At 48.5% G+C, this 15,799-nt stretch overlaps 2 protein-coding genes across 3 annotated transcripts; both read left to right on the top strand.

Moving 5' to 3' along the window:
* The first annotated feature begins 963 nt into the window (after positions 1-963).
* LOC135370236 (uncharacterized) lies at positions 964-4,231 on the top strand. Of its 2 annotated transcripts, none has more exons than XM_064603939.1 (4): positions 964-3,648; positions 3,809-3,866; positions 3,943-4,049; positions 4,156-4,231. In XM_064603939.1, the coding sequence occupies exons 1-4, from the start codon at positions 1,161-1,163 to the stop codon at positions 4,167-4,169; spliced, it is 2,667 nt and encodes an 888-aa protein (XP_064460009.1). In that variant the 5' UTR covers positions 964-1,160; the 3' UTR covers positions 4,170-4,231. The 2 variants fall into 2 exon arrangements, with proteins under 2 accessions (XP_064460009.1, XP_064460008.1); XM_064603938.1 differs by having other exon boundaries at positions 964-3,654.
* Positions 4,232-5,635: 1,404 nt separating this feature from the next.
* Positions 5,636-9,738, top strand: LOC135370789 (mitochondrial ubiquitin ligase activator of NFKB 1-like). The gene is made up of 3 exons (XM_064604633.1): positions 5,636-5,820; positions 6,918-7,129; positions 8,667-9,738. The coding sequence occupies exons 1-3, from the start codon at positions 5,695-5,697 to the stop codon at positions 9,382-9,384; spliced, it is 1,056 nt and encodes a 351-aa protein (XP_064460703.1). The 5' UTR covers positions 5,636-5,694; the 3' UTR covers positions 9,385-9,738.
* The last annotated feature ends 6,061 nt before the right edge of the window (positions 9,739-15,799 follow it).

Here is a 15,799-nt window from a genome sequence, read left to right as displayed (position 1 = left end):
CAGGAGCTTTACTTTGCTTACTACAGGTAACATTTCTCTCTCTCTCTCTCTCTTTATATGTGTGTGCGGCAAGAAAAAATTGTTTCTTCGCGTAAACGTAATCAGTGATGTGGTCACTATCGCCGTATGGCAAGCACACTTCTGAGTGACTGCTTCCCTGCTTCTGACACGCCATCTCTAAGGATTCACTACTGATTCATCTCCGTCATGCCTATACATGGGCAGGCACAAAAGGCGAGCCTTGCGACGGAGCTCACAGGATGATTTCAAACAACGGAAAATACTCCACGAAGCCATGAACGCGTTTAAACTAAGTTTAAAAACTTTTTTCCTGTACATTCTTACAAGATGTGTGACAGTTTCATAGGAGAGACTCCTTTTATCGTGAACGCATTGTACTACGGGTCAGATTATCGAGGTGACAATGAATTACTGTTCTAGTTAGCGAGATATAGATCCCTGAACACACCTCCGCGTCTATATAGCTATGACGTCAGAGAAGGGAGAGCGTCCGCCATTCCCATTGGTTCTCGTAAGCGCGCGACGTTACCCGCCTGAGCGTGGCCCACTACGCTATAAGCCGTTCCACTGCAGACTCCGGTTGAGTTTCGGTATTGGCGGTGCCAGTATTTTCTACGCGTCTCAGGTATTTGAGATGGAGTACAAACAGCTCTCCGAGATAGTACTGGGTGCTAAAATACTAACAGAATTATTTATAATACCGTAATTTTGAGTACGGTATACTGAAGATCCGTACAAGTCTGCTGCACGTGTCGTCAATCAGATGATGTGTTGTCTACAAGGCGCTTTGAAAAGATGAAAGCGTTCAGAATGAAAACATTTTTTCATCAAATTTAAGGGATCGAAGCGTTGTGTGTATACGAGTTAGAATAATATGTTTGTCGCCGGTGCGTTAGATGAGCATACCTCTTTCCTTCCTCGCGAACGACGAGGACGAAGAAGTTCATTCGGTATTATGGCGCCGGACTGATCGGCTCAGTTCGCCAAATAAATTCGAGCTTTAGCTCCACCAGTAGCATATCCTCCAAGAAATGGCGGTTCGCCGATACCGGGAGCTGCGTAACACCATCGCCTCTACTAAAGATGTCGCCGGCCGGAAAACTTTTATGTAGCTACGGTGCACCCGTCAAATTGTGCAAATGTCTCTGGACAAGCATGTCGGCAAATCAGATCGAAAGGCAAGGCGCAGCAGCAATGCATCAAGGACAGAAATAATTGCCCTTAGACCGTTGTCCGTCGGACCGTCGCATGCGATGAGGAAGGTGTCCAGGAAGCAGTACAGTAAGCAACAACGTGTGTCCGCGAATTTGCTCCACATTAAACAGATCGATCGTTCGAGCTTGGCATCGGGAAGCCTGACCCGCGCCAAGTACGTACTGTCTTCAGAATCTCTGCTGCGTTCTTCAGAAAGCTCCGGGACAAACTCTGCGTTGAGCAACGAGTGCGTTGCTTCTGGCTCGCGTGCCAAGGAAGGGGCTCGGAAAAAAATAAACCAGGTTGTGTCCGAGAGCTCGCTGACCCTCAGTCTTCCGAAGGACATCACCACCTCCTGGTTGGAGAGGGACACCGTGCAAGCTTCTGAGTCTGACGCGAAAGGTCGCCAAAGGCCTCCTCTATGGGATCCTGGCAGCAAGACGACAGCAAAGAGCATATTTAGCACCAGGTCCCTGACCGGAGAAAACAGGCGAAACAGCGCACCGTTTGCGTCGGGTCTCACCGCTTTGGACATCCTATCCAGACCGTCAGAGCGTCCCGCAGAAGCCACGTTAGAAACATCAGACTGCGAGGACGTCCACCTGTTCCAGTCGTTGGATGCATCGAGGCATACTCAATCCGAGTTTCGAAGCGTGCCTTCAAAGTTACGCAGTACGAAAGACGCCTTGTCCGATACGCGACTGCAAGAGGAACTGTCAGACACATCGTCTGCAAGTGGTCAGCGATCCTTGGGTGAACATGCTGTGTCAGAATCTGGAAAAGTGTGTTCCTGTAAACATCCCGTGCTCCTTAGCCTCACAACTGATCCAAAGTGGGAACCTACGCCTAGTATAAAGACGCCGCTACAGTCGTCGAGGAATGTTGCGGACACGTCGAAATCTGACGCCAAGTATCCGGGATACATTTCACGAAAGTCTTGGAGCGCAGAAGCGCTACCCGCAGACACCTTCCTGCCGGGCAAGGAAGATTCCAATGAACTCGTCATCACAAGGGACGCAAAACCGCATTCGACATTAACCTTGTTTAAGCGATCGTCTGGTGAAAACAATGGATGCTCAGTCGCGCGGCTCACTATAGATGATATGCGCAACGAGAGAAAAACGATTGCAGCCGAACACGCTGACATAATGGTACACGATAGCCTCAACTTACTTCGAACGAAGTCCAGAGCAAGCGGCACTAGGGTCCTCAAGGTACCGGTGAAGGACGCTGGGACGGCTACGACGGACGTGCGCACAGTACCATCACAGTCACGTCTGTTACCACCAGACATGCTCGAAAGCAAGCGAGACAAATTTACACAGTCCTCAATTCCACAGCTCAGTGTAATGGCAGTAGCCAGTGATACTCCAGACGGAGAAAAGGTTAGGTGTAATGCGAAAGAATACAAAGCCGAGTTCCCAGCTCCCACAGAATCTTCAGCGGTCCAGACCAAAGCAGACGACGAACCGCCTAGGAACTTTACTAGGAACGTTGCAGTCCAATCTTCCGCACCAGCGGCAAGCAAAGCGTCACTTCATTCCGAAACGACAGACACGTTTAGAACTGCGCAGGAGAACATCGAAACAGAGAAGTTGTTACAATCGACTGGGACAAGCCGTCCAGCGGGCAAAATGACATGGACCGCTCCAGGTAGACGGCACAATGACTTCACTCTAGATAACCCCGTCGAAGGTGTGACTGAAACACATCTGTCGGATTCGAGGGGTTTCCAACCTTCGCTCACAACTGAGACATGTCGCAGAGCGAACGAACTGTCGAGCGTCCTCGAAACGTCCGTTGGAGCGTTCAGCATTGAAGAGGAGAAACGCCCCAGAAAGTTCGCGCCAAGCAACGATGGTCACCTCATACTAAGATTGACATCGTCGACACCACCGGTGCGTGAGGACGATGTCCCTACTGTCTTGTCATTTTCTGTTGACGACCTGAGAGAATCGCCTCATATGAAAAGCGACGAGGACGATATGGAGGATGGAATTCTGCTTTCGAAGTTGCTGGAATACGTTGAAGAGAAAGCTGACAGTTCCTTGGAACGGAGCGAACCCGGAGAGCTGATCAACTTGGGCAGGCAAGGGCAACTGCCAAACCTCGACTCTTCGAGGGATCAGCACCTCCCGCAGCAGTCTTCCGTAGCGGATTGCCACGTACCTGAAGTTTGCCAAATCGTGGATCTTTCTGTCCTACGTTCGCTGTCGCAACCAGTTCTCTCCACGGCCCTCGTGCCGCTACTGGCTTCCACGGAAATTGTTCCAATGTATTCCCAAGAACGCTTGCACGATGGCATTCCTGTGACGCTAAGACAAAATAGAGCCGTGGTCGAACTGGATATGACTCCCGTGGTCGCCCCGCAAGGAGGAGTGCAGCCATCAAAGAGAAATCTTGCGCTTGACGGCAGTGGAAAGCTTCGTAGAGGTATCGATCGAGAAGCATTATTATTCTTACGTACCCATTAACCGCGCTTTTTTTGTTTTGTTTGCTTTGTCACGGGGTACTCGTAGTACGGCATATGTGTAGGGGACCTCGTATAGTGACAGGAGCGTGTATACTCTTGACATCTTACTTGTATTCATAGGGACTCGGCACAAAGAACAGCAGCTTGTACTGAGAACCGCCAGTCACACTGTGCTTGAGTAAGTGTTGTGGACCGGATAGGAAAATCACGACGGACCCGCAGCACAGCTGACACACTCTCTCTTCCCTTTGTAGAAGGACACGAAATGGCCTGGACACTGCGGCTCCAGTTATTGCATTTTCATTCGCAGTCTTGGCTCTGGTGGCAGCTGCAGCTATCCTTCTGCAGAGAGGACAGCAAGGTACGCGTGTCGTAGGCCTCTCTTACCTTATGCGCAATGACATGATGGTGAGCTAAATGTCATGTCCAAGTTCACTTTCCTCTCTCTCTCTCTCTCTCTCTTGCAGTGTCGGACATGTGATGCGTCTGGTCATGGCGCCGAAATAAAATTATCGTGGCGAACCCCGCCTAACTATAATATCATTATTTGCTTGTTGCTCTTTCGGCTTTGGAATCTGAGCTTCCTGAAAGCTAGTTCCCTGCCACACTCTAAGAAGAAAAAAAAAGGACTACTTTTACTCCTTTTGGGGTCTAAATGCATTGCCACAAAAAATAGTAAATGCACGGGAGTAAATGAATGTCACAGAGTGGGGACTGCATTCCACGCTCTGTTCTAAGAGTCCCAGGTACGTAATTCATATTGGTGAATGAAAATACTTTGAATTAAACCGTCAACCGTGATATAAAATTTTCCGACATGCATAGGGCACAGTTTCGCGAGAAAGAACTATCTTTTTCCTCTGTGTGGGTGCAAAATTGCTAAGTTAGCTATCCTGATCTCATCAAATTCACGAAGAGCACATATTTACATATAGACTGTTGCATTCAGGAGACCGTTTGCGTAGTTCAGTGACTATTTGCAGTCCTGGGGAGTAAATTTCGTGGTTATGGGACTAAAATTAGGAGTAGTTGCTGTCTACGGGAGTAGAAGCTGCAGTTGCTCCCCATTTTACTCTTTTTTTTCTTACAGTGAGTCGTGCGACTCCTTTCTCCAGTGTTTGTGGAGTCCATGCAGTCGCGCAGACTTGGGCTGGTCGAAATAAATAATTGGCGATATCAGCCTATTACCTACAAAAAATGTTCCATGAAACTTTCGCGGGTTATTACCCAGGCAGAAATTTAAGCTGAATTCCAGATGAAATTTCTCCATGGGTTGGCGATTGAGTTGAGTTGAGTCGTGACTGAAAAAACGAATGCAAGCGCGTATAATAGATTATTTTCTACTCTGAGATGTTTGATGCCTGCCTGTAAATAAATACTTTGGAAGGAATGAGACTCTTGAATGAATGTGTGAATGAACGAGACTGAGAATGAATGAGACCGGGGGTTTCGCGTGAACATGCGGCAAGACCTAGCGAGCCACGACGTAAGCACTCAATCGCAGCAGCTCGCTTTAGTTCGAACTCAGCTTTATTCGTACAAATTTTCAGTCCCCTTCGAGTTCGAATTGACGGAATTGCACTGTATTCGCTTCTTCTAAGCAATATGAAAGACGAGAAGCAACATTCGAACATGGTAAAAGATAACACAATAATTGTTTGAATGAACACGTTTGTCATTTGTTGTGCCTTGTCGCCAAGCGCATACGCTTCCATTCAGGAAATCACAAAGGAAACGTAAGCGGGTATACCCACTGATCTCTATGTATAAAGGCTGGATCGTGCATGGGAGAGGGGCTCGTGGGCATGGAGGAAGCACTCTATGCGCGATCCAGCCTATACCTATACTATAGAGATCAGTGGTGGGTATACCCACCACGATGGGCGTCATGGAAGGTTTTGTGCTGGCAACGCCGTGCTGAAGAAAGGTCAGTCATTCAATCCAATCCAATCCATTACCAATCCAATGTTTTCGTGTTCTTGTGTTCCTAAATTTCTGTCCGGAAGATGCCTTTTGAATCGTTCAATCAGTATATTACAGTAGATAACGTGTGTCTTGGAATTAACGTTGTCACTTTGAGTGTCCTATATAAAATTTACCGTTCCAAAGTGAAGAACTGCGAAGCTGTGCAGGTAAACGAAAAATCTTCAATGCTTAGTAAGATGCTTCATGCGTGTAGTCGCGAACGTCGCTGACGATTTCTGATATCGCTCATCAACCGCGATTCGAATTTACAATGGTTTGAAGAAAATAAAAGAGGAATGTTCAAACTTGCCGAAAAGATGGCAGGTTCTTCGACCCATTCGAACCCCAAGGTTCGACCTCACACTTTGTGGTTGAAAAAAACAAAAAAGCTCTCGGCATCCCTTCCCGTGAAGCGCCCTAGTAGTGTCCACATATATGCATAGCTCTTCGTGCTTCGTCTAGTTATTTTGCCAGATCGAGTTGTTTTTAACCAGAATTTATTCGAATAACTTTTGCGGTTTTTCGGATATTCATGAGCATAGGCGGAGAGTTCTCAATCTGCCTGAGGGAGCCGGGCACAGCGCTGACCTCCCCCCTTTTTTCATGCACAGAGGTCGGGCAGGGCGTCGGGAATTCAATGTTGTGACGTTGTGAGGCAAAATTTCACAGGATTTTAATGGTCACTCGCACGAAACACGCCATTCTTAGGATATCCCTCAAAACTTTCATCTTGAGCCTGCTAGGTAAAACTTCCTGGAGGGGGTAAGGCCCCCCAACTGGGAAAGTTCAGGGGCGGCTAAGGCCCCCAGGCCCCACAGCAGTCGGCGCCTATGTTCGTGAGAGTGATGGGTTTGGCAGAGGCATTGCAGTAAAACAGTTCCGTAGATTGGAATGGAAGTGGTCGTGTCGCGAGATTTATAAAAGTTGGGAGGGCCTAATTTGACTTCTAGTGCAATGTTTTATACCGAATGTGGTTACCTAGTGCTGCACATAAAAGCTTCGAGTGCAAAGTAAGACTCCGAGACAAAGGAATACAGAAAATTTGTCTGTACACCTTGTCTCGGGTCCTTGTCGAGTCTTCTCTTGTCGGGTCCGTCTTGTCTTGTTGGGTTTTTAAGTCATGCACCAGCTTGTCAGCACCATTTCGCTTTTCTCAAACATAAAAGCTTCTTGTTTGTATACACCAATCTAGTGAAAACTCAAGAATGCATATTTCTTCCACTACACAAACTTCATGCTAATACTTCATTTTGCCATTTGCCAGACAGCACGGCATTTTGAGATTGACAAGCACCTTGCTCAAAGGCTGACTGAAGATTACCCAAATGGCACAGCAGTTCATGCCATCATTAAAGGAGAAGTCAAAGCTATAGGCAAAAGCTTGAAGAGCCGACACGTTCCAGGAACATCTGCAGTTGTTCAGCAGTGTTGCCTGACAGAGCACAAACTACAGTGGAGCCCACTTTCACGATTCTGGTAATCACTTCATACCATTCTAATAGGCGAGAAAAATGACATTATCGTCCACTGTCATTGGGATCTGAAATGCCATTACTTACGAAGCTCGTGTCTCACATTCTTTTTTCTAATGAGCCCACTACCTAGGGTAACTGTGTGTTAAAACTTTGAAAGTACTGAACATGGCTTACAGGTTTGAAAGTGCATTTAATGTTTTCTGAAATGTAATAATTTTGTGTTGATTTTCATGTGGACCTGTTTTCATATGTGCTACCTGCATGCTCATCTCTTCAACTTGTAGCACTAGTTCATCATTTTTGACATTCACCGACTCACCTGATTCATGACCGTCGTTCGATCTGTACACTTAGCTAGATTCACTTCGTTCACTGCACGTGCTCATCTAGAGCAAGACCCTCGAACAAGGGAGTAACGTATCGCTTTTCTGCCCCCACGTGTTGCACACAAAGCAGGTTGTTTTCAATTATGCACCTTATTATTGCAATGCATAAGACATTATCGTTAGCCGCTCTACCAATACATGGAATAGCACTACCAATCTCAAATGACCAGCTCCTGTGGCATAGTGGTTAGGATAATCTCTTTCCACACAGAGACTGGGAGGTGACGCGAGTTAGAATCTTGTCACCGGCTGTGCTGTCTGAGGTTTTCCCTGGGTTTTCCGAAGACTTTCCAGACGAATGTCTGCACAGTTCCCCCTGAAGTGGGCCCAGGACGCATACTAACCCCCTGTCCCCCACTTCTTCCTGCTGTCCTCTCTCCATCTGTCCACGTCTGTACGTCGCTCATAGCCACAGTTGCTTCGCGGCGCTAACACGGAAATTAAAAAAAATTTAAATCTCAAATGACATTGACCCGTACAAACCGAGTCAAATCTGTCAAAGAGTTTGAAGGTTCATCGAACCGTTCGAACCCTCAAGATCCGACCTCGCCACTTTGCAGTTTGAAAGCAGTTTGTGACATCCCTACTAGACAGAGGCAACTGGAAGGCTCTGTCGACGACAGATCAGGTATAATACGGTACTACCTTCCGCAGAGGTCAGCACTTGCCATGTCCGCTGATTCATGTTCACTCGCGCCCCACTTAGATCTCACGAGTCGCTCGTTGGCAGCTCGTGATACACGAGCGTCACCCAAGTTCGGTTATGCTTAACTCACAAAGCTTGAGCATCTCTTCAGTTTACTCATGCTCGGCTCATGGTTGCAAGGAGCAAGTTTTGAATTCACGAGCAAGTTTCGCGAAGGTATGCCCCCTACGCTCTTCAGTGGTTGTTGCAGATGTGGACGTTGTTAAATATGGAATGACAATTAAGCTTGGCAGCAGGACGGATGCAGCGGAAGGTACTGCTTACGATATGAGAAGGAGAGGAATGCTAAGGGCTTGAAGACTCGCGCACCCAAACCGACGATGACGATCGTGATGATGGAGGGTGCTGATTCTGTCTCGCAGTATAAAATAAGGGGTATATCCGCTCTTGTCCGTAGAATAAATCTGAACTTGTTTCTCAGCGCTTACAACATGCTCCATTCACAGGTCACACACCCAGCGTGAAATCCAAAGGATTGTCAACGCTGTTCCCTTTGCCCTGTGCACGAAGCACAAAAGTGGCGATGTAGCTGTGGAGGTTGTGGATCCCACCGACTGTGAGGAGCTGCCTCTGAAATGTGTCTACGACCACTTTATTCCCAACAGCGAGGGACTCGGCGGTGCTTTTTTCAGTTGGCTCCGCGGCGAACAGACCAAAGGGTTACAGGAAGAAGAATTCCTTCTGGAAGAGGGCACAGTGCTCTCTGGGTTCGGCACCCTCGTCTCTGACGGCACCTCGACCAAGTTGGTGCCGCCGGAAGATGGCGTCAGCTACCACATCACGACGCTCAGCCACTCGGCCCTGCTGTCGAAGCTCAAGTCGGAATTGGCGATCATACGTATCGGCTGTCTCATCTTCGGGGGGACGGCGGCGTTCCTCACGTTTTACATCCTGTTCACGTGGTGGCGCGCACGACAGGCTCGGGTTCAAGAGGAAAAAGACGCTATCCGGAAGGAGGAAGTGAGAAAGGAACGAAGGAAACTGAACCGGGAAACGCAATCTAACCACCCGGCCTGTGTCGTGTGTCTCTCCCACCCCGTAGAGGTGATGCTGTTGGAGTGCGGCCACGTCTGCCTCTGCGCGGACTGCGCGGAACAAGCGCTTCCGTCGTGCCCTGTCTGCAGGGCTCCGATTGTGAGGAGTGTAGCAGCGTTTTTACCGTGATGCCTTATTCTGTCAGGACAATTCTAATGTAAACGAATTGCGGTTTGTCGCCCGTTACAATGAAAGCAATGTTTTTTATGGACCAGGTACGTCAGCTCTATGTTACCAAGCTTTTGTGTGAGAAGGGAACCGGCCACGCAGCATCAGATATGCCCGCAGACTTTTACAAATTCCCTGGTGCACACTAGGTAAGAACTGTCGCCTGTGTCATGATTTTACCGGAAGAAGTTCCAAAATGCGGCACATATGGGCCTTAGATCGATATGTAACAATGGGGAAGTTGTGAACAGAAGCTTTATTTTGATGATTGGTAGTTGAAAGCTGAAGTAAATGCTTACAAGTTTTCACTACAAACATTTCATTGGTGGTATGTATATTCCTTACAAAATGAACTGCAAAGTAAGAGTGCAGGGTGGGCCTTTTTCTGATCATTCATTCTTTCCTCCTGGAGCTAACAGGGGACCAGAAGTGTGTTGATCTAACCCTAGATAGTCTCGCAAATCAAGGAACTACGATAGAAAATGTATTTTACCTTACTCTGGCGGCCTTTCCCTTTTTTCTTACACGCCCCCTAAATGCGACATTTCCATTTTCAGAAGGGCAAAATGTGACAAATTCAGGTCCATTGTAGGTACAGTGGATATCCACGGTGGATGCAAACGGGCAGTAGTAGGGACGGTTCATTGGCATTTCATGGTTTTGCTTTGAACCTTTGTTATGCTTTAAACATATTTCACAAAAGGAGTCATAGCCGTTTCTTTTTTAAGTCATTTCGTTGAACACGTATAGGTGTACCATCTTTCTCTTCTCTTACAGCTGTGCACACGTTTTCAGTAGAAATCGGCATCTATCTTTCTGCCTTTTTTTTTCTTCTTTTTTTTTTCATCCTCGGCCACCACACATTTCATTTTTGGCTGCTCTTGTTTGTCCAGGACCACTAGGTCGAAACAGCTTAGCGGCATTTCCTTCCTAAAAAGAAACAGGTACTATACATTGCTTGTCATACGAACGTCCGCAAATTCGAGAGTCCTGTCAGCTCTGAACCGAGATGAAGGGTGAGGTGTCTAAGTCTAATTCGATTACGCAGACAAACGCTGAAGTGAGGAATTGTTTGGAGTATTAAATCGCCATCAACATAACGTCCGTGTTTCATACTGTTTTCGGTTTGAGACGTTCAGTAGGTCCCTAGAAAGCCAAACTTGTGCAGTACGCCTTTGTCTCATTCGCAATAAATCCACCATGTAACATCCCGTCTGGGACCTGATTCGGACTGTTCTTGAAACGGCCGACACGGGACACCCTGCGGATATACGGCCACGAACGTCCATCTATGATATCTCCCACAGATGCCCGACGGACGTCCATTTCCGGATATAGACGTACGGATCTATCCTGTACGTCCGACGGACGTTGAGTGAATCCTGGCGACAACTATAGAGGGACAGGACAAGCACACGACTCGCCTGTCCTAGTTGTCGCCCAGACTCAGGCATTTCACATCACGGAGTTTGTCCACCAGCTGGCCTGCATATCTGTGCCATACTCTCGTCTGCTAACTGTGGGGATGCCCTGTCCAGAGCCGTAGCGACTGTGGGGCGAGAGGGGCAGCCGACCCGGGCGCCCTCACCAGAGAGGGTGCCGAACGGCGGGCCCTGGCAGGTTGGACAGGATAAAGCGGGAACGAAGAAAATTTGAATTTACGATCTCGGCAGTGCAAATAAGCGTTTCCATTTCTTTGTTTACAGGGCTTCTGACTGCAGTGGGAGAGGGGGAGGCGCTTCAGATTTACTCTGCCCTGGACGCAAACTTGCCTCGCTACGGCTTTGGCCCTGTCATACCTTTGAAGTCATGGGGGCCCCAGGTGCCTATTCCGAACCACTGTCGAGCGCCACCGACAGTGTTGATACAGGAGTATCGGTAGGGGAGCTCTCCCTAGTAGCACAAAACGTTTTTTGAACGTCGAGGAAAGGTCTAGCCACGACCACATTTTCATCCAAGAGACGTCTTCAACCTGATCTACATAACGTCTTCCCGGGATAAGTTGACGGTTTCCCGAGTCTTGAAGACGTGTTTGTGGTCGTATTGAAGATGTGTAAAAAATGTTTAAAACACATGTTTGAATGTCAGAAAATTCAGCCCTGTGGATATCCACCGGGTATAGTTTTGCGGAGATCTGCCTCTTTTTTTCTTTTTTCAACCTCAGTCACCGTCCCCACACGTTCCATTTTCTGTTTCTCCAAGCAGAACTGTAAGTAACACTACCACGTGACCTTTCGGCCAAAATCGAAGACTCGGTTCACCAAGGCGGACCGCGTTAGCAGAGGTGCTCCCACCGTAAGAACAGCAGGCTTCCTTTTTGCCGCCCTCCACGGCGTACATGTAGGAGGACCAGAGCATGGAGGTCGTCTATTCCCTAGCAAAGGGAAAACAGATACTATCCATTGCTTGTCTTAGGAACTCCAGCAAACTCAATTGTCGCATAATGTAAAAACCCCGAGACTAGTCTCGGGGTTTTTACATTATGCATCATCTTCACCAGCTCGCTTGCTTCCTAGCTATTTTTTCATTGTCAATTGTCGTGCTCGCCTCTGAGTCAAAATGGAGGGTGAGATGTCTAAGTTGAATTAAATTACGCACACAAACAACACCGAAGCGGGATGTTGCTGGGAAACTCACCATCAACACACCGTCTGTGTTTTTTACTGCTTTTGGTTTAAGTAGGTCCACTTAGTGCACACATATCGTCCTCCTTTAAGGTACATTTTGAACAGAAATGGTGAAGACGTATTATAAACGGAAAGTTGGTACGTCGTAAACGTGAACTGAAGATGTTTACAGGAGGTCCTCCTTTAGGATACCTCTCCAACAGGGATGGCGAAGACGTATTATAAACGGAAAGTCGGTACGTCTTGCAAACATGAACGGAGGACATTTGCAGGAGGTCTTCCTTTAGGATACCTCTTGAAGAGAGATGGCGAAGACGTATTATAAACGGAAAATCGGTACGTCATATAAACATACCATAAATGATGGCTTCTAGACGTCGCGTTTGGCGTCCTGGTCGTCTTCTATCCTAATTTGACCAAATAAAGACGTTTTTGCGACGTTTTGTGCTACTAGGGCTACGACCACCGGGAGCGATATCTGCCAGTTTTGGTATTTGTTGACTTGGCTGCAGAGTTGAGCCAGAATTTAACATGGAGCAAAAGTCTCGCCCAAAGCACGACCAATATGAAAATGTTGCAATTCGTGACCGAGCACCGCAGTTTATTCAGGACCGTTTTATGGCCGTCCTACATGCAAACGGAGTGGACAGAATTAGCCGCGACATTGCACTCCAGCGGAGTCACGACAGTTGACAAGTGGAGAAAAGTAAGTTTTAGGCTCCTCTCACACAAGTCCCAAGCTGCTGCCTTGGTGAGTCGAAAAAGTTTCGCGGGAGACGTTGTCATTTAATTCAAGACGCATTGTGGCGCGGTCTAAACACCGACGCCGACCGTGGCTGTGTTGATAGGTGCCACGCCAAGTAATTACTTGCAGCCATCTCGACAGCTGTCGCTCCGCTTAACGACAGGGCCGAGACCGCTTCCGCGAGCGACACACCGTCGCATACGGGCGACGCGTTTGGGACGCGGGGAATACCAAATTCTTATCGCCAGCGTTACGTTGCGTCACAGGCCACGTGCGCTCGCTCCAGAACGACACGTTTTGCGCTACCGCCCCTCTGGGGCCCTATTGCGATCCCTGTCGGTAGCGCGAACGTGTCGTTCGGGAGCGAGCGCTACGCTGTTCTGTATGGCAGGCGACACTGCTTTCATCAACGACTTGGTGATAGCTGGTCATAACTAACACCAAATAGATAAACAAAGCTCGATCGCCTAAACGACATGACGTATAGGCGATTGACCAAAGCAGACAACGTTCTACGTGGCGATGTCATAGCTCAGTGTATCATTTATGGAATGTATTTATGATGTGCAGCTTTAGTTAGGCGCCTACGCTCCACACCAGCAATCTGGTTTAATGTACAGTCGACAGCAAAAGAAACTTTTTGATCGTCATGCACTGTGCGATGTTTTATTTGCTGTCGACTGTACAACAGAGCGAATAACACTTTTCTTTTATCATGCGCTTTACAATGTTTTATTTTCTGTACAACTGCGAAGGACCAGCTTGCTGTCGTCGAGCGTGGGCACCTATATGTGACACCTCGCCAAAGCCACATTGCGCAGTTGAGGCGTTCTCGTCGTCGCAGCTGGTCATCAACTTCGAGCATTGCCCAGTGATCTGCCTGCTTGGCCGATGTGTTGACGCGTTGCTCGGGGGGCCTTGCGTCCTGGGCCGACTTCGTTGGGGACTGTGCCGGCATTCGCCTTGGAGCGTCTGAGGAAAACCCAGGGAAAACACCCAGACAGCACAGCCGGTGCCAGGAATCGAACCCGGGTCACCTCCCAGTCTCCACGTGGGAGGCGGATATCTTAACCGCTCGACCACGGGAGCTGGTGAGCAACAGCACAATACATCGGAATACGATATTGCTTGGAGAATGCCAGCGAGATATGCTTGACGCTATGGCAACGACGATAGGCGCACCGTGTTATCTGGAGCCCGCCCATCCATAAAGAACGCCACCTATGTAAAGAAGGGCTGCTTAATGCTTCCTGTTTCTCCTTCGCTACCGCTACGTGGAAATATAGAGTCGCGATGTCGTCTGCTTCGGCTAATCGCCGCAGACGACCGGCACACAATCCGTTTGTGCCACGTGGTCTGTACTGTATAGCGCTGGAACCGGGAGGACCTCGATATTCCTGGTTACGAAATCCCCGGTCTCGAAATTCCCGTTCCCAAAGCAAGGAAAATCAAGGAGAATGCTCCATTGCTTCGTAAGATGATATGCCGCGTTTAAAAACAGGGTAAAAACGGGTTTTCGATGTCTGTCGAAGTCGTTTTAGCAAACGAAAGCCACGTATTTTAGCAACCCGGTTAGGCTTACCAGGGCGGACACGACGGAACAGAACGTTGGTCAGATTATTATTAGATTAGTCCAACTTCGGTGTTTGCGTCTACATGTCCAGGTTAGTCTGCGTTCGCTGTTGGCAGTTTCCCGCGCGTGACTACATTTTATCGATGTACTCGTGCTGTGCAATGGAACGGAAGACCCAAAGGCTGAAAGTGTACCGTTATTCATCGCGCGCCAGCGAACTGCTGCTCCCACACCATGCTCTGTTTAACGCACATACATTATGGGAGAGAGAAGCGTAGGCAGAAGGGCAGTTACTCGGTCGTGGACCCGACAAAGGAGAACCTACGAGAACGTGTGTTGGGGGAACGACTTTCCGGACCCTGACACTGTCACCTTGAAAGCAAGGAACGTCTTGGCCTCCCCGTTGGCCTTGGGTGGCATCGCAGTCTCGTATAATTAGGGAAAGGCGGTGGTTGTCGGGTGTTGATGGTACAACGGCTGGAGTTGTGCCAATTTCGCGCCCAAAAGGATGTCTGCTTTGCGAACAATAACGCAACTGCCCCTAGGCCACCTGTACCCGACGGACATCCGAGCAGTTGCAGAATGTCAATGTTGGGATATTACCTGGTTCTATCTTGTACACGTTTGTCGGCAGCACGACGTTTTACTTTTCTCGCTATGACATCACGTACTTGCATTTCCAAGCGTACCTCACTACTGTGTCTGCCATATGATATTTCTGTAGTGTGTTATTGGCGATTTTGCTCCAAAAAGCGACGCTTGCTGATAATGACGGGCAGCCATTTTCATCTCTCTCTCTTTCTATCTCTCCCTGTGGCTCTCCGCAGTGAATTCTTCGTTCCAATCTAATCAGTGCAGTTGGAAATTAGAAACTTTGCGTTACACTGATGCAGCGTATAAGGTTGGCCATATTCCGTCGTCTTGCAATGCCAGTCTCCCGCTAGTACCGTACAGGGAGCAGCTACCATGGCAGGGATTTTCCCAGCACCCCCCCCCCCTAATGCCTCTCAAAATGATTGCGACACCCCCCAAATACCTGCCAGCAAGGCCAAAAACGCAACAGCAGCAGCAGCAGATATGGGCGTCACGCACCCCTCCTACAGGACACCAACGGCACCCCCCACCCCCTCCGGAGCCGAGATCAAATTCGAACATCCCTGTACCATGGTACGGGCTACAGCGAATGATAACGGACGGACGATATGATTGCGCGTCGGCTTTTTTATTGTCTCACTGATGGGGATTGTTACGCGGGTCGTTGCTCCCAGGTTCCGGACCCCAAGAACGCTGTTCTGGGTTTGTTCAGGAATAAACTTATGAAACTGCAGTCAAACCTCGCTTTTACAAGGGGCTGGAAAGTGTGCCGGGAAACCCGAGGAATACCTCGGACAGCACAGCCGGTGAAAGGACTCCAACCCACCACCGCAGAGT

Source organism: Ornithodoros turicata, chromosome 10 (genome assembly GCF_037126465.1).
Source record: "Ornithodoros turicata isolate Travis chromosome 10, ASM3712646v1, whole genome shotgun sequence".
NCBI lineage: Eukaryota > Metazoa > Arthropoda > Arachnida > Ixodida > Argasidae > Ornithodoros > Ornithodoros turicata.
This window is presented reverse-complemented; position numbering and strand designations above follow the sequence as displayed.

What these genes read in the sequence shown, in the direction of transcription:
- LOC135370789 (XM_064604633.1), top strand. Translation starts at nt 5,695, where the DNA reads ATGCCTTTTGAATCGTTCAATCAGTATATTACAGTAGATAACGTGTGT. An exon ending in AGAACTGCGAAGCTGTGCAG is followed by an intron (nt 5,821 to 6,917) that starts GTAAACGAAAAA and finishes GCCATTTGCCAG; the next exon opens with ACAGCACGGCATTTTGAGAT. An exon ending in AGCCCACTTTCACGATTCTG is followed by an intron (nt 7,130 to 8,666) that starts GTAATCACTTCA and finishes CTCCATTCACAG; the next exon opens with GTCACACACCCAGCGTGAAA.
- LOC135370236 (XM_064603938.1), top strand. Translation starts at nt 1,161, where the DNA reads ATGTCTCTGGACAAGCATGTCGGCAAATCAGATCGAAAGGCAAGGCGC. An exon ending in AAAGCTTCGTAGAGGTATCG is followed by an intron (nt 3,655 to 3,808) that starts ATCGAGAAGCAT and finishes TTGTATTCATAG; the next exon opens with GGACTCGGCACAAAGAACAG. An exon ending in GCCAGTCACACTGTGCTTGA is followed by an intron (nt 3,867 to 3,942) that starts GTAAGTGTTGTG and finishes TTCCCTTTGTAG; the next exon opens with AAGGACACGAAATGGCCTGG.